General features: G+C 39.7%; 1 protein-coding gene across 7 annotated transcripts in view; it reads right to left on the minus strand.

Annotated features, from left to right (window-relative positions):
• LOC145520116 (uncharacterized) overlaps positions 1-23,022 on the minus strand; it is a 525,123-nt gene that overhangs the window by 196,053 nt on the left and 306,048 nt on the right. For 2 of the 7 annotated variants that reach the window (XM_081525845.1, XM_081525837.1), the window contains one exon: positions 22,340-22,514. The exons of the other annotated variants lie outside the window; for them this stretch is intronic. In XM_081525845.1, coding sequence (XP_081381971.1) covers positions 22,470-22,514 — 45 coding nt within the window. In that variant the 3' untranslated portion in view covers positions 22,340-22,469. The remainder of the gene's footprint in view (positions 1-22,339; positions 22,515-23,022) is intronic. 7 annotated transcript variants of the gene reach the window in all.

The raw sequence follows: 23,022 nt of genomic DNA on the forward strand, positions 1-23,022 counted from the left end.
TGTTTAATCTTTGCCAATCTGATAGGTGAGTTTTATGTTCACTAACTTTTCTTTGATTATCAGTGAGGTTGAAAATCTTCATATATATTCATTGGCTATTAGCATTTCTCCATTTGTGACTTGTCCATGTTTATTATCCTTCTTTTTTATTTGTATAGACTTTATCATGCATTGGTTAATGGTCCTTTGTATATTAGAAATATCGCCCTTTGTTTTACCTACCAGTGCTGCAAATATTTTTCCAGTATGGTGTCTCAACCTTAGATTAATGGCTCTTAGTCACATAAATGATTTTTTAAAATTATTAAAAATTTCAAACATCCAGAAAAGAGAAAGAGAAATAAAAGAGACAAATATAAGTGAACCCCATGTGCCTACTGTCAGCTTCAATATTAATTAATTCACAATCTTGTTTCTGTTTTAAACTCCTCCTTCTGCCAATCCTGTACTCTTTCATAGCAAATTCAAAATATTATATTATTTAATTTACCAATAATTTAGTCTGCACTTCTAAAAGATAAAGGTCTTCAGAGGGCTTGTATTAACATAATCAAATTTCTCGTACCTTCATTTATGGTTTTCTTGTTTTTGTGATCTACTCAAGTCATTCTCATGGCCAAATTATTTTTTTAATGTATTTATGACTTCACAGATTTTCACCTGACTTCTTTCTACAGAGATGTGAACAAATACAGAATTCTAATCCAATATCATCAGGCAGCTCAGTTTTATCAATAGTGGAAACACTACTAAGTCCGTGTCTTTCAGTGGAAGTGATATATGTCCTATTTTGTCCCTTGAGCATGATTTGCAAATTTTCCATTTGGTGTGATTGAGATAACTACATATCATGGCATTCATTTATTTTTTTATGTGTAATCACTGAACTTGATAAGTCTTTCATTCTTATTTAATCTGTTTATACTTATGATATGTGCTACCAGGCAGATGGAAGTTCTTTGATGATTGACTGGTTACAACTGTCAGTCTGCTATTGTTGTTCAGTCGCTAAGTTGTGTCTGACTGTTTACAACCCCAGGGACTGCAGCACTCAAGGCTTCCTTGTTCTTTACTATCTTCTGGAGTTGGTTCAGACTCATGTTCACTAAGTCCATGATGCCATTCAGACAGTGTATCAGTTCAGTTGCTCAGTCATGTCCGACTCTTTGCGACCCCATGAACCGCAGCATGCCAGGCCTCTCTGTCCATCACCAACTGCCAGAGTCCACCCAAACCCAAGTCCATTGAGTCGGTGATGCCATCCAACCATCTCATCCTCTATCGGTCCCTTCTTCTGCCCTCAATCCTTCCCAGCATCAGGGTCTTTTCAAATGAGTCAGCTCTTTGCATCAGGTGGCCAAAGTATTGGAGTTTCAGCTTCAGCATCAGTCCTTCCAATGAATATTCAGGACTGATTTCCTTTAGGATGGACTGGTTGGATCTCCTTGCAGTCCAAGGGACTCTCAAGAGTCTTCTCCAACACCACAGTTCAAAAGCATTAATTCTTCAGTGCTCAGCTTTCTTTCTAGTCCAACACTCACATCCATACATGACTACTGGAAAAACCAAAGCCTTGACTAGATGGACCTCTGTTGACAAAGTAATGTCTCTGCTTTTCAATACGCTGTCTAGGTTGGACATAAGTTTCTTTCCGTGGAGTAAGCATCTTTTAATTTCATGGCTGCAAGCACCATCTGCAGTGATTTTGGAGCCCAGAAAAATAAAGACAGCCATTGTTTCCACTGTTTTCCCATTTATTTGCCATGAAGTGATGGGACCAGACGCCATGATCTGTATGGATATGGCTAATTGAGAATGTATAATAATTAATGGTCTCTTACAATAAAATATGTTAATATTTTAAATAAAACAAAAGAAAATTTTCATCCATTAGTCATATATGTTAAGAAGCAGAAGTCCTGTACATTCAAAATAGCAACTATTCAGTCCAGGGAATAAAGCAGAAATAAAAGAACAGGGAAAAATAAGTGTTTACTAAATATCATGAATTTAAAGTAATACTCATACACCTTACTAAAGCTATGTATCTCAGAATACATTCATCTTATTTTATACATAGTTGTTAAAACTGCACTAGCCTATCCCACATCACATCAGAAAAAACAAAAAAACTGATGGACCAAAATGGAAAGATAAATAAGAAGGTAATGACTTCAGAGAGGAGGTGATGAAGCCTGTCAATAAAAAGTACACACAAGAACTCAAAGAACTAAGGGATCTGAAGGCAAAGAGGCTCACACAGAATTGTGAAGGCAGGCTTCATTGTTCCATAACACTGCACAGTATTCATAGTGATAACCCTGCCTTTGCCTATATTAAACCAAAATTCCTTATTCAAAGTGGACAGTAGATAAGTCAATCCTAGACTAATGAGTTTTTGTCACTAGCAAGGAGGCATAGGCAACATGACATCTTACAAATATATATTTCTACTTTTTATTAAATGGATAAGATTATCAATTACTTTTAAACACTATCCTGGAAGGTCTGATTTCCAGATATTATTTGCTACTGGGAACATAAAACAAAGGCCCTGGGTATTCTCCTCTCATTTCGTGAAGTTATAATTTCCATAGGCTCATGTTTCCGTGGTCACATGTATGTAAGAACAATAATTGGCTAGGTCTCTGAATGGCTGCGTCAACTATTAGGCTAGTTTTCAATAAGGCTTGGCTTGAGTGACCACTGGGACCTTTCAGTGACCTGAGTCAACTTCCTGAATCCATCCATTCACTCAACAGATATTTTTGAGGGCCAACTACAAATCAGGCAATGCAGAATATCAATCAACCAAACAGGTGACAAACCAGAGCCACTCACAGTTTTGGCAGAACAGTCCACCACCCTCAAGGCCACTATGTGTGCAGAATCTCGTATACCAAAACACTCAGTTGTTGTTTTTGTTCAGCTGTTCAGTCTTTCAGTCGTGTCTGACTCATTGTGACCCCATGGACTGCAGCACGCCAGGCTTCCCTGATCTTCACCATCTCCTGGAGCTTGCTCAAACTCATGTCCAGTGAGTCGGTGATGCCATCCAACCATCTCGTCCTCTGTCGTTCCCTTCTCCTCCTGCCTTCAATCTTTCCCAGCATCAGGGTTTCATACTGAACCCAATGAACAGTTTGAAAGACACTCAGTGGTCTGATACAAATCTGCTAAGAGGAATGGAACTGTGTGGAAATATTGCACGGTGAAATACACACACGGTGTGACTGCCTTCAAGAATCTCAAATCCAACGATGCTCTATGAATTGATGCAGAAGCACTTATGCTTACAAGAAGCATAGAAGACAGGTATGAAATCTGATTTCTGTTCCCAGATTCAACTCCTGACTTCATTTGAGGTCTACTGTCTCTAACATTACTACAAGTTGTTCACCTGGAGGTAAAGAATAATCCTACTTTGAGCTGAAATATATTAAGGAACTATTGGGCTTTTGTTTTTCTAAGAAAAATATTTTTTAAAATAGCTGATATGGATTTTATACATACGCTGACTTTCATTAAGCTATCGCCTTTGCTTGAGATTATTATGCAGAATTTCTGAACTGGAAAAGATCATTCATGTAACCTATCACAGTGATATAAGAACTGTTAAAGATAGGTTCTAGATGGTGTACATGGGTGAGACCTGGAACCCAGAGCCACCCTGCTTTAATATTTTATCTGTTTGTAATCCCAGGAACATTTAAAGAAGGTGATATATGAGTATTCTTTAAAGAGCTTGAAATCATTGAATTAGTCTAACTTCTTTGTGTTATGAAGATATCAAAACTCAGAAAGAAAGCTGACTTGCCAAAAATCACATAGTGGGTAGGCGACAGTACCTGGACTCAAATCAGTATCTCTCCAATTCTTGTTCAAGAATTGTCCAGTAGGCCATTTTGCCAACTGGTCAGGTATTCAAATGGCCAAAGTACTAAGGTTATGACTGTATTCCAACAGACTGTGGCATGATAGTTCCTGTCCTTTTATGGACATCTGTCAAGTTTTGTGATCTCCCTTCTCATTTCCTCTGGAAGGGAGGACATCTGACAGCATAATAATGACTCAATTTTGCTCTAAGAAGGTATCACAATTACCAGGAAGATTTGTCTATAAAGGTTCTATACTAAACAATGTGAGCACACCACAGCTATGCTCCAGAATGGGGCCAGGAAGCATCAGGTTCTCTTCAGGATTGGGGGAAGACAGAGGTGATGAAAGGGAAAGATGGAGGAGCATCAAAATTAAAGCACTTCTAGATACCTGTCTGAAGCAGAATCTGTTCAGTGGAAAGGCAGACTGGAAGAGAGAGCTAAAGGGCCATTTTCTACCACCCTTTGGTCTCTAAGTGTGTTTGATACATAGTTCAAGGCTGTACTATACAACTTTCTAGATCAAAGACTTTCATGTGAATTTCATGATTTTATATGTGACAAATGTTGACACCTACCTACCTCTAGTCTTATAGGATGCAGAGAACAATTATGTAATAATAATTACTGTGTTCACAAACTAATGATTAATAACAAGTTTCTGTAGTTAATGTGTCTTACTGAAGAGATATATCACCTTCTCAAACAGAAAAAAAATGAAAAAAAACTGTTTTATATAAAAATGAAAATATTCAAGAGAGAACATTATAGCTAAGCCTATACAAAAAGGAAAGACCAGAGGATAATATAACAGACTCAAAATCAAGTCCTTGTTTACATTTATTAGTCTGCTGAGAATTACTGATGTAATTTGTCAAATTTTTTGATAGGCAATAATTGTATCTGGGAGTGGACTATCCTTTGCTAATTCCAACCTTAGAGCCTCAGTCTTCCCAATCACTCAGGTGATGTGTGTCTGTATCTGGATTCTTGAATCTAGGAAACATCCTGACTTGTGCCTTTCTCAGACTACTTTAACTAAGATTTTATTCTACCCTCTCTGTGAATTTTTTGACCAACTGATACATTGTTTTTGCTAAAAATCAAAATTTTGTCTTAACTGATTAATTAAAGCATAATACAACCAAAGTCAAGTTTGTAATACCCAGTTTTCCAAGGTAATTACATCTCACTTTGCACGTAGGGCCCTATACCTTTACTGCTTTGTGTCTCAAGAGCAATAGCAATAGTTAAGAGGGTAGCTCTGGAATCACATTGTTGAGTTCAGGTCCTAGCTCTGTCAATTACAAACTGTGTGATCTTGAATAAATCACTTAACATCCCTATGCTTCTGTTTTCTCATTCATAAACTGAGGATAAGAATAACAGTACTGACTTCTTCATAGGATTGTTGGAAACCTTGAATGAGATAATAGATATATGCTGCTAAGAACAATGATGGCACACAGAAACTACTTAATAAATGTTGGCTATGATCAATTTTATGCTATTATGTGGATCATGATGAAAGTGAAAGAAGAGAGTGAAAAAGTTGCCTTAAAACTCCAGTCCCATCACTTCATGGCAAATAGATGGGGAAACAATGGAAACAGTGAGAGACCTTATTTTGGGAGGCTCCAAAATCACTGTAGATGGTGACTGCAGCCATGAAATCAAAAGACGCTTTCTCCTTGGAAGAAAAGCCTTGACCAACCTAGACAGCATATTAAAAAGTAGACACATTACTTTGCTGACAAAGGTTCATTTAGTCAAAGCTATGGTTTTTCCAGTAGTCATGTATGGATGTGAGCGTTGGACTATAAAGAAAGCTGAGCGCCGAAGAATTGATGCTTTTCAACTGTGGTGTTGGAGAAGACTCTTGAGAGTCCCTTGGACTGCAAGGAGATCCAACCAGTCCATCCTAAAGGAGATCAGTCCTGAGTGTTCACTGGAAGGACTGATGTTGAAGCTGAAACTCCATTACTTTGGCTACCTGATGCAAAGAATTCACTCATTTGAAAAGACCCTGATGATGGGAAAGATTGAAGGCAGGAGAAGAAGGGGACGACAGAGGATGAGATGGTTGGATGGCATCACCGACTCAATGGACATGAGTTTGGGTAAACTCTGGGAGTTGGTGATGGACAGGGAGGCCTGGCGTGCTGCAGTCCATGGGGTCGCAAAGAGTCGGACATGACTGAGTGACTGAACTGAACTGATGTGAATCGTGGGAGTAAACATTTTTTCTGATTCAAATCTCAATAGGAAATGTGAGCCATTTTTTTCTCTAGTTGATAGTTTGTGTGATATCCACTGTCCCTCTTGAACATCCAGCACTGGGTCATGGCTTCTTTCCCATAATTGCTGACTACCTTTGTCCCCTTCCCTGACAGCTCAGTTGGTAAAGAATCCACCTGCGATGCAAAAGACCTCAGTTCAATTCCTGGGTCAGGAAGATCCACTGGAGAAGAGATAGGCTACCCACTCCAGTATTCTTGGGCTTCCCTTGGGGCTCAGCTGGTAAAGACTCTGCCTGCTATGGGAGACCTGGGTTCAATCCCAGGGTTGGGAAGATCCCCTAGAGAAGGGAAAGGCTACCCACTCCAGTATTTCGGCCTGGAGAATTCCATGGGCTCTATAGACTGTGGGGTTGCAAAGAGTCGGACATGACTGAGTGACTTTCACTTACTTTGTCCCCTTCTAATTCTGTCATTTTCTCTCTCTTCTTCCATCACTCTCATTGTCATTATCATCTTCATCATCATCAGTATTGAGTACAGTGCTAAAGACCAAAGTCAGAAAATTCAATTCACTGAAAATTCAAGAAGCTGCAACTTAAGAGGCAGTAGGTGAGACAGGCAAAGAGTGAGACGCACATACTTCCTGGAGAGATCCATGGTCTCCAGTGCAGGAGACACAGTAGAGTCTTGTTAACTCTGATGCAAGATTACTAAGCTCCACAGGGACCCACAATCATCAATTATTCTTCCAGTCATGCTGTCTGGAGCTCAGGAGTTCTGAGCCCAGGGGTGAGGATCAGAAGTCAGCGGCACAGAAGTGAGTCTAATTACAACCCTGACACTCAGTTGACCCCAGTCATGATCACCAAGATGGGGACAGTTTCAACAGAGACTCCATCAGGATCCCAGAAGAACAAGAGGCCTGAGATACTGTGATCCCAAGGACCAAGTGACTGGCCTTCAAATATCCAAAGGAAACAGACAGTGCAATAGTACCTTTTCTTTATGGTCCTCATTGCCTCTTGTTCAGCAGAGGCTGTGCTGGAGGCTTGGGACAGAATGAAAGGATTGGATGTGCTGCTGTGGGTCACAACCAAATTCTTTGGCTGAGACCCAACCCCTGCAAGTGGAATTCAAAGACTAGTGATTAACAAATGCTTTCTTGGCCTATTCAAAAAGGTGGTGGAAGCATGGTGCCAAAGTACCATCATCAACATCAGCATCTTTAACTACAATTTATTATCCGCTCACTCAAGTTGGACCCTATAATCAAACATAATGCTTCATACATAGAAACTCACAATGTGGATATTATTTCCTCAATTTTACAGAAAAAGAGACTGAATCTCTGATAATTTAGGTAAACTGTCTAAGATCACACAGCTACTAAGTAGCATCCCAGTTTCTCTAAAGAATGAAGACAGTTAACTGAATATATCAATATATACCCACAGCACCCACCAGCTGCCAAAATGTTAGTAGCTGAGGCAAAGTTATTTAACTGCTTTTATTATAATTCTTTGTCTATATTATACTGAGAACTATTCATCACCTTTGTTGTATAACTATAAAGGGTGTTGCATGATGAAGTATTAATAAGCTATTTATCTGCCCTTCAATATCTTCTGTTTGATCTGGTAGGCAAAATTGATTTTTTTTCACACACAAAAAAATGACTCAAAACTGGTTCCACTAGATAATTTTATGATCCCAAGACTAGAAGTAAAGAGCTTCTCTATAATTTGCAAAATTTATCATGGTGTTTCACTACAGAAATCAGATGTCAGCATTGGGTCTAGTCTGGCCTCTATTCTTTTCTCTTTAGAGAACTACACTTATTGATTGGTCTCAGTGAGATATGTCTTACATTTTGAATGTACTGTGCTGTGTTGCATTAATCATTACATAGCTACAGGGAATGAAAATAACCAACTTCCTTAATTAAATGGTTCTGGTAAGACAAGAAATGCTCTATTCATCACTTTTCATTTGTCTTGGCTAATAGTAATAGCAAAAAATAATACCTTGAATTTAGACAGTTACTTTCTTTCAAGAAGTTCAAAGCTCTAGTATGTCTAGTATATCATGAGAATAGACAGATGAGTACTAGTGAACTTGGCAAGGAGAAAGAGATGTTATTTATGCCAAATAAAAGCACTCAAATGAGACCATAATTTATTTGATGAATGTATTGTCTTTCTTAAGATGAATGCAGTGTGGTGTAAGAAAGAAAAAAACAGAAATTAGATGCAGGCTATTGTGTGTAAATCTTGGCTCTGTCATTAACTAACTGGGGATTCACACTTTAGCAAAACTTGAACCTTGCTAAACTCAAGGTTCTCACCTATAATAGAGAATTAGTGAATATTTATCTCTATGATTACTGTGAAGATAAAGTAAGAGTTAAGTATAGCCATATATATGAAAGTGAAAGTATTAGTCGCTCAGTCCTGTCTAACTCCTTGCGACCCCATGGACTATAGCCCACCAGGGTCCTCAGTCCATGGGATTTTTCAGGCAAGAATACTGGAGTAGATTGCCATTCCTTTCTTCAAGGGATCTTCCTGACCCAGGAATAAAACTTGGGTCTCAGTTTCTTTACTGTCTGAGCCACCAGGGAAGCTATCTATCTATCTATCTACCTATGTATGTGTGTATGTATATATATATATATATATATGTCATATGATTACTCTGAAAATACAATAAAGTAAAGCATGGCACCTTATAAAACATGAAGTCTTATAGCACAAATATTAAAATACTGTTTTCTCATGATGTTAGTTGGAGAAGGCAATGGCACCCCACTCCAGTACTCTTGCCTGTGAAACCCCATGGACAGAGGAGCCTGGTAGGCTGCAGTCCATGGGGTCACAAAGAGTTGGGCACGACTGAGCGACTTCACTTTCACTTTTCACTTTCATGCACTGGAGGAGGAAATGGCTACCCACTCCAGTATTCTTGCTTGGAGAATCCCATGGATGGAGGAGCCTGGTGGGCTGCCGTCTATTGGGTCGCACAGAGTCGGACACGACTGAAGCGACTTAGCAGCAGCAGCAGCAGCATGTTAGTAGAAAAAAATTTCAAGCAAGCTCCCTTGCACAGGTACACATCATCCTCTATAATCTATGTTTAACTTTTTATTCTCCAGTCCCTTTCCTGATATCTAGCATCCACTACAATGCTCATCAATGGTTTGCTGAATTTGGGATGGATTAAGTCAGACTGGGTTTACATTCTTGAAAAATTCATATAAACAACAGATATGGTAATCTGATGCCACATGTCTTTAAAGTCTGGGATTTCAGATTTGTAACCTATAAGAACAGAGAAAGTAGTCCTAAACTGATTCAAGAATAAGAACTTGGGAGTTAAGAATTATTTAGGAAATCAACAGAAACCATGCTTTTAAATGCAGTAAAGTGAGAATTTTTTCAAGTTCCTCATATATAATTTATTATTCAAGAAAGGATTAGGATATCTCTAAATAAATAGTAGTTGGTATTTATATTTCTCGACCCAAATGAGTCCATGGACTATTAAAAGTAACTATTGCACCTTTGGAAAACTAGTTTTGCAATAGGATTTCAACAAGGGATAATAATCACCTGCATGTTTATATCATTTTGCCTTTAGAAAGGGCTCTCATATTTCTTATCTAATTGAGGCTCATAGTAGTACCCCATTTTACAGATAAGGAAACAGAGGCATAGACTATGTGACTAGATCCTAAGTGACAAGGTTAGGATTAAAAATCAGTTCTTAATTGCTTGAAAAATTCAACCACTCTAAGAATAAGACATACCATGAAAGGATACTCAACTCTAAGAATTAGAGGGGAATAAATGAATGAGGAACTGACTTAGCTGATTTCATCAACAAAAAACTAGTGGCTTTACCACCACTGCCAACAAAAGCCGAACAGCACAGACAGCTCTTTGAAGCTGATCTGCTCAGTGCCTAAGAGGAAGTCTGTATGTGCAGGTTGATGGTTGCGGTTGGTGGTGAGGGTGGCTTGGGTTTTTTGTTAGGTTTTTTTGTTTGTTTTTTGTATTGTGGTTTTGAATTTTTTCCTATAACTGAATAAACAATAATTTGACTAACTGACCAAATGAACTAGGTATTTTGCCTTCAAAAGACATAACCTAAAAATACAAAAGGAGAGAATAGAATAAGGAATAATGGAGTTAAGAATAAAGTGTAATGAGGCAAACTGAAAAGTGGACAGCTCAAAGGAAACAATACAGGAAAATGAGTATACATATTAAACTGAATTATGTGCTCCTAGAAAGCTGAAGAAAAGACAATTTTTAAAATATTTAATCCTTTTTACATTTTTTACTTAATTGTTTTTATATCTTTTCCTACAAAACAACATGATAAAATGGAAGATAAATTTTAAATAATTACCCAAGATCCTAATTTAAAATTTATGTTTTATTTTATATTTAAAGCCTTCCCAAACTACTTTTGGACAGATTTCAAATACTCTTTCCAAGTCCTTTAAGAAGCGAGTCACTGCGTTCTGATGTATCTTTCTGTTAAGTTCAGGTTTCCATGCAGTGGGCTTGTTTAGAATGAAATTTGGGGTGGCAAATCTCTTCTGGGCTTCCTACTGGCTTCTTGTATATTCCTCTGAGTAAAGTCACAGAAACAGCTGGACTAGGAGAAGTGATTCTCTCTTCCAAAGAAGTACTTATAAAAGTATACATACCAGAGGGACTTATCAACAACCTTACCAATAACCTTAAGTTATTCAAGACTTATCAACAACTTTCTTACAAAAGATGTAAACTTACTTAAAGCAAAAGCTCACTGAGAGTTTCTGTTAGAGTACCAAGTGCAGTATATAATTTTAATTTTCATCTAATCTTACAACAACCCTGTAAGTAGGTATTAGTATTCCTGTTTGACAGTGGAGGAAATTGAAACTGAAGGAAATTAAGTAACTAACCCATGATCAGAGAGCACACAAGTGTTGGAATTAAGATGTAAGCCTAAATCTGCCTAGTTCCAAAGCCTTTTTGGATGTAGGGACTGCTGTGGAAGCCATGAGCACAAAGTCATGTTGCTCTTATCTGAAGGCAGGCCATCGGAGCTCAAGTCCAACAGTTGCTGGATGCACGTTTTCACTGAAATTGGACTTGATCCTAGGAGAGAGTTTAGTGAATGCTGAAGAATAGCAGACTGGCACATACTTCAGACTAGTCATCTACTTTGCTAATCACTTTTCCAGCATCTCTTCAAGCCACTTGGTTCTCTATTTATACCCTCAGTTTTTATATTGAGAAGCTAAACCTAAATATGCCGCATCATCTTGCAGCACGACAGTATGGAGCTACAAAAAGAGCATGAACCTGGGAGTAGCTTAGATACCCCTGTGCCCCAGTTTCCCAGCTCTGCCATGCACTAACTCTGTCAGTTCAGTTCAGTCACTCAGTTGTGTCTGACTCTTTGCGACCCCATGAATCGCAGCATGCCAGGCCTCCCTGTCCCTCACCAGCTCTTGGAGTTTACCCAAACCCATGTCCATCAAGTCAGTGATGCCATCAAACCATCTCATCCTCTGTCGTCCCCTTCTCCTCCTGCCCCCAATCCTTCCCAGCATTAGGGTCTTTTCCAATGAGTCAACTCTTCGCATGAGGTGGCCAAAGTATTGGAGTTTCAGCTTCAACATCAGTCCTTCCAATGAACACCCAGGACTGATCTCCTTTAGGTAGATGGCAATAAAAATAACAACAGTAACTAGGTGAAAGGCACTGCGCCAGGGCTTTACTTATGCTATTTCATTTAATCTTCAGCTATTCTATGATGTATTTATAGTCTTCTCAGCTAACAGACTAGGAAAGTGAGATCCAGGAGCTTCCAGGTTTGAATTCAGGCTCCACTACTCACTATCTACATGATCCTGGGCAAGCTACTTAACCTTTTAAAGCCTCAGTTTATCATCTAAACAAAACTCATAGAATGACTGTAAAAACACAGTATAAACTTGGCATACAAGGCTACTTGTCTTATTCAGTTTGATATCTCTTCCCAACATCTAACAGAGCACTTTGAAACAGCAGAAATTCAGTTATGGTTTAATCTAGTATTGATACATAGACTAGCTGACACACAGGTGAAATTTTGCTGAAAGGGTGATATGAAATAAGCATTTGTGGGTTAAATCCTTAGGAAGCGGCAGAGCTGGTCAGGCCTTTTGAAGGAGGACTCATGGGGACCATGGATCTCATCTTCTCTGTGTTCAGCCGTCTTATCTTGGACATGAATTTTAACTTAGGATGCTGGAGATAGGAGAAAGAAGTGGAAGATCCCTTCCCCTGACCACATCTCCACCATTAGCTAAAGTGTAAATTTCCTCCTTGGTATGGCTCCAGTATGTTTTCTCCACTTCCTTTAATACCTAATAAATCATCCTCCCCAGACCAATGAGTTCCTATGCCTCAAAATACTTTCTGCCTTTCAGACCTCTGTTGATTCTATCCTACTTAACTGAAACACACTTTCCACCATCTCTTCTGATCAATCATTTAGATTCTCAGAGAGCCCAAATGGCATTTCTTTTAAGGATCTTCCTGCATTTTAACAGAGTTAATTGGACTAACCCAGCTCACTCAGTCTGGCATTACAGTGAATACTCAACCCACAACCCCCCCCCCAATTATACAGATGCATGCTCTCACAGACACATACCCAGGGAAATAACTTTGCCTTATTCCTATCTGTACCCATAACAACTACTACTGAGTTTGGCTCAGGATAATATTTATATACGTGGATGAAATAACATGGGATGTAATCAGAACCCCTTGTCCGTAACCTCTGCAATGGACCATAAATCAGGATGTGTGTTCCCCTATGGACTGCCTTTATGTTCTCCATCCCCTTCAACCTCTGCTTTAAATATTAACACATTCAACATGGCTGAGAATTTCCCTCCAATATAATGGAAACTGGCTTGGGTTAGAATTGTTTCAATGGTGAAAATAGGAAGATTATTGATGAATCATCCCCCTTAGACACAATAAGGCCAAGCTTAGGACACACTGAGAGGGAACTCTATACTTATCCACACCTAAAAGAGAGAACGTCCACTGGGTCTCCATCCATCATCTCTTTCTATGATTCTTGGGTCTGGTTTCATGAGAAGTGTTGCAGGGATGTTTTATACTGACATTAATGTAGAATATGGTCAGGATGGGCCATAGTAACTAAAAGGCAAGCAGTGAGGTTGCAGCACTAGGTCCTGAAATCATAGCTGGAAACATAAACTGGTCTAACAGGCAAGGACTTCACTGGGGGAATGTGGTAGGGGGAAAGGTGAGATGGGAGTTGTTCACACCTCTATGGAGAAGCCCCTCCATAAACCCCCATATCCTTCTTCCCTCTGACCTTAGCCTCAGCTTGTCATCCAAGCAGCAAAGAAGGCTGGTTAGAGAGAAGCTTGCACTCAAGGCAGATGCTGCAAGTCATGAGTATTTACATGATACCAGAGGGGATTGTGGCCTTCACATGTATAAGGGAAGAGGAACTATGGGGAAAGAAAGACATGGAGGGGATATTGGCATTTGGAAAAAGAGATGTTAAAAGTCAGAGGGATTACAGGAAGGAGGAAGACAGAACAGCATCAGGAAGGACAAAGTGCCTCTACGGCACGCAAAGGGCGAGCCACTCCAGGGAATCTCCAGAGGAAGTATGGTTGGCCAGGGCAGGCATCGCCATACTTCTCTACAACACTGGGACTGATTTTCTACCTAAGGCTCTGAATGGTTTGGATTTATCACTGGAACTTTGCACAAAGCTGCATAAATCTATCTGGAGTATATGTGTGTCCTTCAGAGAGCAGAAGAAGCAAAGGCAGGCACTGGAATAAGAAGGAAACAGTCTAATCTCACTCACCCTGATCCTTCATTGGCTACATCCTTGCCTACAGTGGCCATGATGGCTACATTAGCTACCTTCCTGGTGGGCTCCTCTGGGGAGTAGAGTCATCCTCCCCACTGCAATGGATTATGAGACTTGAGGAGACAATTTTCTTCTATAAGAATTGAGTTTCCTCCAATATAAAATGATAAACCTGGACCAACTAAGTTCAAAAGACCTATATGAAGCTTCAGTTCTACCTGTAATTCTTTTTTTAAATTAATTATCTTATTTTCATTGGAGGATAATTACTTTACAATATTGTGATGGTTTTTGCCGTACATCAATATGAGCCGGCCATAGGTATACATGTGTCCCCTCCATCCTGAACCCCCACAACTTCCTCCCTTCCCCGCTCTATCCCTTTGGGTTGTCACAGAGCACTGGCTTTGGGTACCCTGCTTCATGCCTTGAATTCACACTGGTCATCTATTTTACATATGGTAATGTAATGTTTCAATGCTATTCTCTCAAATCATCCCGCCCTCTTCTTCTCCCACTGAGTCCAAAAGTCTGTTCTTTACATCCAAGTTGCCTTTGCTGCCCTGTATGTATGATCGTTGGTACCATCTTTATAGATTCCATATATATGAGTTTTATTGACAGAGATCACTGCTCCCTTTTTCTGTCTTTTCTGTTTTAGACTCATAGATTGCCAGAGACAGAAACTATTATTTTCTTTACAGTAGACATAAGGTGAGACAATATGCCAAGACTGGAGACGAGGAGGGAGAGAGAGAGAAACACTCCTAATCAAGATGAATCAGCTGCAAAATTTATTGGGCCCTGTGCAAAATGAAAATGTAGGATCCATTGTTCAATAATTAAGAATTTCAAGATGGCAATGACAGAGCATTAAGCCAAACCTAGGGCTTTTTGAGCACAGGGCCCCATGTAACTGCACAGGTCAGTGTCCAGGAAGCAGCCTAGATCCTAATGTCATGATCTCTCCTCTATGGCATGCTGACTGCTTTCTGCCTTCCCCATTCCCAGTCTCTATGAGATTATAAGTAATAGAAAAATAAATGTCATTTCAAGTTTGAAAGACTATGACTGCATTCTTGAGGGGAAGCTATTCAATCCCTGAAAAGAAAGCAAAAGAAGAAAAAGAGTTGAAGAATATCTCCTCTATTTTTCGCCCTCTCCAAAGCTCTCTTCACTTCTAAGACACTGACTGCCCTGTGAACAGAAAACAAGGTTAGAATCTGGAATTCAATGGGAGTGAGAAAAATCACAAATTGGGCTTTCTGAGTAAAAGCCAGTATGTTACAACAGGTGAATGGCGGGGACTATACCTCACCTTAAGGAACAGCTTTGAACAGTCCTTATTTCTCAATGCTTGACAGGGTTACTAAGAACGACCATCAACATACAACAAGACAAAGTTAAGTGAGGTTGGCACGTAGTCCTGCTCTTAGGGTCACTGCAGCACTGATAGACACATATGAGTTGCCGTATTGAAATGGCTGGGGTATGAGAGGTTGGTTGATATGATGTTTCATTGCTGCTGTTCTGTCACTAAGTCGTGTCTGACTCTTTGCAACCCCATGGACTGCAGCACGCCAGGCTTCCCTGTCCTTCACTATCTCCCAGAGTTCGCTCAAACTCACATCCATTGAGTCAGTGATGCCATCCAACCATCTCATCCTTTGTCACCTCCTTCTCCTCCTGCCCTCAATCTTTCCCACAATCAGGGTCTTTTCCAATGAGTCAGCTCTTCCCCTCAGGTGGCCAAAGTATTGGTGATTCAGCTTTAGCGTCAATGAATATTCAGAGTTGAACAATGAATATTGTCGAATGAATATTAAACATTCATTCAGGTTAAACAATGAATATTCTTTAGGATTGACTGGTTTGATCTCCTTGCTGTCCAAAATCTTTACAGAAAGACTTCTCTCCAGAATCTTCTCTAGCACCACAGTTTAAAAGCATCGATTCTTTGGCACTCAGCCTTCTTTATGATCCAACTCTCACATCCGAACATGACCACTGGGAAAACTATAGTTTTGACCATATGGACATTTGTAGGCTATGATGCTTGGTATGCACCAAAGGTTTGACAAAGATAAAGCTAAAGGCACCACAGGCTGACTATCTATCAACAGAAGTATAAAGGGCAGGGTGAGAAAGGTAAAAATATATCCTATGTTGTGCTGGGGGTGGAGTTCAGGAAAAAGGATGTTCTCTGTTTTAAGCCTTTCACTGCAACTAAGAAAGAGTAACAAAGAGGAGGAGGGTTGTAAGTCAGGATGGTGAAGGATCTCAGAACAGCACCACTGAAGGACTGGTTGAAGGAGAAAGGAGCTCTTCACCTCAAGAGGAAGAGAGCCAAGGTAGTCATTGTGTGGGAGCTTTATTCAGCATAGTCAGTGTGGCTCCAGAAATCAAAAGACTTGGGGTGGATGGAAGACAGGAAGGCAGGAGGAGCTCCTGTTACTGGAAGTGAAATGAAGGCAATGAGCACCTGAGAATGCTATGCAAATTGGAAGTTCCACTGGGTGGGACCTCCGGGTTCTCTTCCAAGTCTGTGAACTCCTGGGAATCAAACACATGAAAAGATAGTAGGTGTCCTGAGTCTTGAGGTGATCTATTTCACAACCAAAATCAACATATTTAAAATATTTCATAACTTCCAGGATGGTAAGGGGAAGGGGAACACCGGCATCTACAAAGAGTTAAGCGGAACATGGTTTGGACACTTTATAAATACCTTCCGAAGTGAAGAGATGCCTCAGACACTGCTGCAGGCACTTGATAGGTACTGGCTAGGACTAGGGCCAGGACAGAGCTTGGGCGTAATACTGAGTAAGTCATCCTAAGGTTACCTAAAGCTGGCCTGGAATGAGAGAGCAGTGGCTGTTCTCCAAAGACATTTTCTTTAACCAGTCTTGAGCACAGACTAACATCAGCAGCATCTTTTGGCTATGATAAGAAAGAAAGAAAGAAAAAGAAATCTTTTTTTTTTTTTTTTTAATGCAAAGCTTGGGTCCTGTTGCCTTTTATAATCATATAGTGTTTTTGTCAAGCCAGTCTGATTCCTCATTTGTTTTCTTTGGATTACTCCACCCTGCCATGGGAAAATTAACTCTTTGGCACATACACAGGTACACAATCCTATAGACATCCACCCCCAACCACATCCTCAGGAGCCCCACTGAGGCTACCAGGTTACAGGAAGGGCTTAAAGTCCAATTAGAGTCTAATGAGCTGTGCTAATTGAGATTATTCTTGCAAACTGGCTAAAATTCTAATGAGTTGGCCTTAAATGGAACCTTCAGTCAATGTTTATTCTGGCTTTGCCCCAGCATATTTGTAAGACAAATGCAATATCTCTGTCCTTGCCAGCCTCAGTGAAAGTGGGGGATAACATTACTGGACGCCAGAAAGTCATAAGCATTAATCATCATTTTAGGCTGCTAAAAATGCTGTCAGCTACTGATATAAAAACTGATACCAAACACAGTGGATGTTTTCTAGGAAAGAAGCACCTACCATGTGCTAGATACTGAGTTAGGGGTATCCAGAAGTCAGGGCAAATACAAATGGATACTTGCCTGATATGATCAAATTTCCAAAAATGACAGCTGTGTTTTGGGGAGGTGGGGGAGATAATAGGGTAGAGGGTGGTAGAGCTGTTCAACTAGTCCTTCTATCAGGTATCAAAATCTTTACAGCAAGAACTGGGATCCATTCACTCCAGATCATTAGCTACAGTAACACCTACAGGGAATTTTTTTTAATGGAGGGCTTCAAAAAGACAATTAAAAAAAAAGACAATGAAAAGATTATACAAAGCTGATGGGAGTGAGCAGTATATACAGATTACAAACTAGATGACTTAGTTATGAATATACGTATATACATTTTTGTCTGGTAGTAGCCCCCAATGAGGCAATGGAGAAAATATAAGCATCACTGAATCATGGCCCTTGGAGTCACAGACAGAGAATGAGTTAAGTATCTGTTTCTTTACCCCTCAACCTAGAGGAGACACACGATATCAAACTTCCTAAGAGGATTCCTTCAAAGGCTCTCTCACTGAGACTGAAATCCGTGGGATAAAGACAACTCTCTCCAAAGAAATCCATCACTCTCCTGGACATTCAGCTTCCACATTTTATATAGCTTAGAAAGGGACTTAGCTAACATAGACAGAACCAGATCTATAGTTGCTCAGATGGTACGGCAGAGATACCTGGTACCTTGCTTTAGGAAAGTACCTATTATGTTTTTCTTCTCCTTTGGGATTTTTGCTAAAATTACAAGGGAACTGGAAGAATCACATTCAACATCCTGTTGTAATAATTAAGTCCCCCTTATTAGTCAGAGTTCTTGGTTGCAACCATAAGACCCTCCATCAAATTTAAGCAGAAAAGAGATTTACTGAAATAGTACACAGAACCTCTTAAGAAAGCCTGGGATCCAGTTTGGAGTCTACCTGCCAGGAGCAACATATTCGTACTCCAGCCAAGGTATCTCAGCTGTGAATAGACACCACGGCTTGCACCACCAACCAGAGGACCCAGACACAAATAGTCAGCAACTGCTGATCCCGAAAACAGAGGCCACATCATCACTTGCACTAAAAAAGAAAAAAGATGGAGTTCTTACAGCAGCTGATTCTCAGATTGCTCCAAATAAAATGAATTCTCACGTGATTAGCTCTGGCTAACAGAGCTTGTGGTCACATGCGTATGTCCTGAAAACGCTGGCTTCTTCCTTGCGGAAGCAACATTTATAAAGATACTCCCCTCGTACGAGAATGGTATTCAAAGTGGCTGAGCACCACAAGCAGGGCAAACACCCTTTCATACATTTCAACAAATGAGACACTTAGGGCCAGCAATTTTAGCAGTGGGGTCAGATTTCACCTCAAACATTTTTCTTGAGGCAGACATTCTAGGATGGGTCCTACTCGATCATGGCTAAGATAGCTTTAACATCTCAGTCTGTCCTTGAAACAGACTTTATTTTCAGTTACCTATTTTCTTACAGTTATCTCATTAAAAAATAACCTAGTATTCAGAAATGATATTTGAACTTTTATTTAGCTTTGTATTCATCGAAAACAAAGATCATTTTGTCTATTTACCAATAATTACTATAATTATTAAATTGGAGTAAATGCAGCGAGAGATAACCACAGTTTAAAAGCTACAGGAGTTTAGATGTGGGAAATTATCTAACTGAAGAAAGAACAGAAGGCTTCAAATAGAAGTATTATCTGTGCTGACTATGAAAGACAAGTAGAATTTCAACAAGAGAAAAAGGTTAAGGGCATTCCAAGTGGAGGGAAAAGTGTGAACCAAAGAAGCAGCAGCTGATAGTGGGTAAAGATGCCCAATGGAAGGAAAGAGTGCAAACATGAATCAAGGACCTGAATAGCATGCTAGTAAGTTCAGCCACCATTCAATAACACCAGGAAGTCATGACTGAACTACCATGCTCAGTCAGCAGACTAAACTATCAGATCTGGGCTTCAAAAAGACAAATCACCATGTAATTGCCCTGTGGGCTAAATAAGAATAGAGAGGACTATAGATCAGATCTGAATAAATCTCACCAGTTTCACCAGAACCAATTTTCCTTTTTTTTAAAAAAAATATTTATTTATCTGTGCTAGGTCTTGGCTGTGGCATGCAGGATCTTCAGTCTTTGTTGTGGCATATGAAATCTTTAGTTATAGCAAGTGAACTCTTAGTTATGGCATGTAGGATCTATTTGCCAGACCAGGGATCAAACCCAGGGCTCCTGCATTGGAAGCCTTAGCCACTGGACTACCAGAGAAGCCCTCCAATTTTCTACAAAATACTCTCATCATATATAAACAATATCCAAGATAAGAATAGGATTTTTTTTTTTTTTTTTTTTTTTAGATAATAGAACTGCTTCAACTAACTTTGGAAAGTCTAAATCATTTAGATATATTTTGATGCAGGAACTAGGCCAGACATTTTAAGTTGCCATCACTGTAAATTCCTGGGCCATGAAATTATCAAATATTACTGCTATAAAGATGTTTTAGAAACTACTTTGTCTAATTCCTTCAGATGAAGGGTGGGAAAAACAAGATCCAGAAAGAAGCCACTTGGCCTTGTGCAATAGAATAAGACATACTGTGTCAATAATAGGACCGATGAGTGAATGAAGAATGAATTCTCCTGTTCTCATCATTCCAAAGATAGGGACAAATGTTCTTTTTCGTACAGGGCCAGATAATACAGTGTAGTCCAGTGTCAAATTCCAGATTCTCCACTTACTCCCCAGGTAAGCAAATTACCATTTATGCCTCTCTATTCTTTTCCCTAAAAGGAGCAAGGGGGGGATAATAAGAATACCTTCTTCACAGGGTTGTTGTGAGGACTGAACTAGCTAATTTACACAAAGTTCTTATAACAGTGTGTCTACTACAGAGAAAGTCCTCCATAAATGTTAGCCATGTTAATATTTAGTGTAGACCCATCACTACAATTCAGGTGATGGATCTTAAGATGTATGTTGACCAACTGCCATATATCTGGAGAAGCTAGGCCAAGATGTTGAAGAATTTGGAAAACATCTCAGGCAAGGAACAGTAGAGGAAATTGAGGTATGGAAAGAGAAATATGGAGGAGGGAACCTAACAACTGTCTTCAAAAGCTGAACTTGTATCATAGCAGAAGAGGGCATAGATTTTTTTCCTATTGTCACTTGAGGAGGAAGAATTAAGAACAATGGAAAAGAGTGAAGCAAATTTCTATTTATAGAAATAATTTCAGAAGTAGAGCTCTTCCAGAGTAGGAATAGTTACTTCAACCAATAGGAGGTCTTCTATCAATACACATGGCCAAGCCCTGAAAGCCTGGCAGAATGGTATCCAAATATCAAATGGTCTGATTTGGGATACCAGTCTCCCCTACACTATGTCTCAGTCTCAGAAATAAGTTTAAAATGTTGAGTGCTACCATTTTATGGAACAAACAAAATAGGGAGATAATTAAGTAATAGAACTGTAAATAGTTTACAAAGTAATTTCATCTTCAGTGTTCCATTGAAACCACATCCTGCAGAGAGTGTAAGTCTTTTTCCCATTTTGTTAGAGGAATCTGAGACCTGGAGAGGTGAAATGGTATACCAGAAGTCACACAGTGAGCATCTTCTAACTACAGTTGCAGAGGTCTTTCTCTTGCTGCACCATGTTTGGCTGTGCAAAGGTCACAAGTGAAGTTAGTCTTCTAAGTAGGGCACAGGCCAGACAACAGAATCAGGTAATATGGCTGTAAGCTCAGAAAAAAATTACCCATAAGAATTCTAGGGTCTTCTAGGTTGGAAGGCTTCTGTGGCACTTTGGAATCTTGGCAGAAAAAGAATCACCTTTATAAAACTGTATCTTAAAAAAAGTAGAGGTTTCCCTGGGGGCCCAGTGGTAAAAAATCCACCTGCCAATGCAAAAGACACGAGCTTGATTCCTGATTAGGGAAGATCCCACATGACACGAAGTAACTAAGCCTGTGCACCCCAACTATTGAGCCTGTGTACCCCAACTATTGAGCCTGTGTTCTAGAGCCTGGGAGCCATAACTATTGAGCCTACATACTGAAGCCCACATGACCTAGATCCCATACTCTGCAAGGAAAGAAGCCACCACAATGAGAAGCCCACACACTGCAACTGGAGAGTAGCCCCCCTCACCACAACCAAAGAAAAAAGCCTGTGCAGCAACAGAGACCCAGCACAACCAAAAACAAATAAAACATAATAAAATAAAACAAATGGAAATCTACTTTGGATGCAAAGCAATCATTCAGAAAAAACCTAGTGATGGAATTCTTAATATATCTTGAATATTCAATTATGAAGTTGTGAGCAAGCTAGGGCATTGCTGACTGTCTTTTCAGTAACAGATGGATTTCTATACATTACATAACAAACTAAATTGGCTCTCCGCTTCCCAGGACATAAAAAATTTCAATTTGCTTGCATTTCAAATATCACTCACACAAAGAAATTCCACTTACAGCTCATGAATAAAAAAATAACATTACAAAGTTCTTTCAGCTTATAGTATACTTTTCCATCAATCATAGCATTTAAATTTACAACAATACTGTGCAGTACATATTATTATCACGCATTACATGTATTCTTAACTTCATGGTCAAAGACCCAAAAAGTTGCCTTACCCAAGGTCACCCAGATAATGAGGCCAAAATCATGGCACTAAAACCTGCTGACTCCAAGTTTAATGTTTCTCTGACCACAACAGCGCTATGGCGACAGTGATATGAGCTATCTTGACCAACCTCAGTTGGATACCTGAAACTACTCAACCTCCAGTGGAAGTCAGGTCAGGGTCCCATGTCTCTCTCAGTCCTTTGGCCTGGTTCCTGTAGCATTCACCTCACTGGGTTCTGCTGCCCTACCCAGGGGGACAAGATTGATTTTCTTATCCAATATTGGTTTTCTCAATATTAGATGGAATGGCAGGGTACTACAAAAAAAAAAAAAAAATGAATTAACTGCCATATACAAAGAGAAATACAATTCATAGTATTGAGGAGATGAGGCTGAGAGGATGCCTGACAAGGCCCAAAGGGGACTGTTATCTTGGGCAATTCACAGGGTCCACAGTCTGGCCACTCCCCTCCTGGGTTCATAAATTCCTCCTGTCAAAGCCATGGACATGACTGGACCCAGAGCACTGACTCATTCTAACAATGCTCACAGAGACATTCATCAAATTTGCTGCCAAATCTGCTAATTTGCAATGAGGAAACTCACTGTCAAGTGGATGGATGCTCATGTCAGCCTGACCAGCTGTGGACAGGCTACATGGAGAGCCAAGAGACCAGCAGGCTCTTCAGTGGGCCTAACCCTGATAAGAGTCAGAGAAGTAACCTGATCTAAAAGCTTATTGTTATCAGCAGGATAATATTATGATGCTTCCAATTCACCACTGGGCAGACTTATCATGGAGAAAGAGAAACTGAGGCCAGCTG

The sequence above is a fragment of the Giraffa tippelskirchi genome, chromosome 1, assembly GCF_054371585.1.
Source record: "Giraffa tippelskirchi isolate mGirTip1 chromosome 1, T2T-mGirTip1v1.2.pri, whole genome shotgun sequence".
Taxonomy (NCBI): Eukaryota; Metazoa; Chordata; class Mammalia; order Artiodactyla; family Giraffidae; genus Giraffa; species Giraffa tippelskirchi.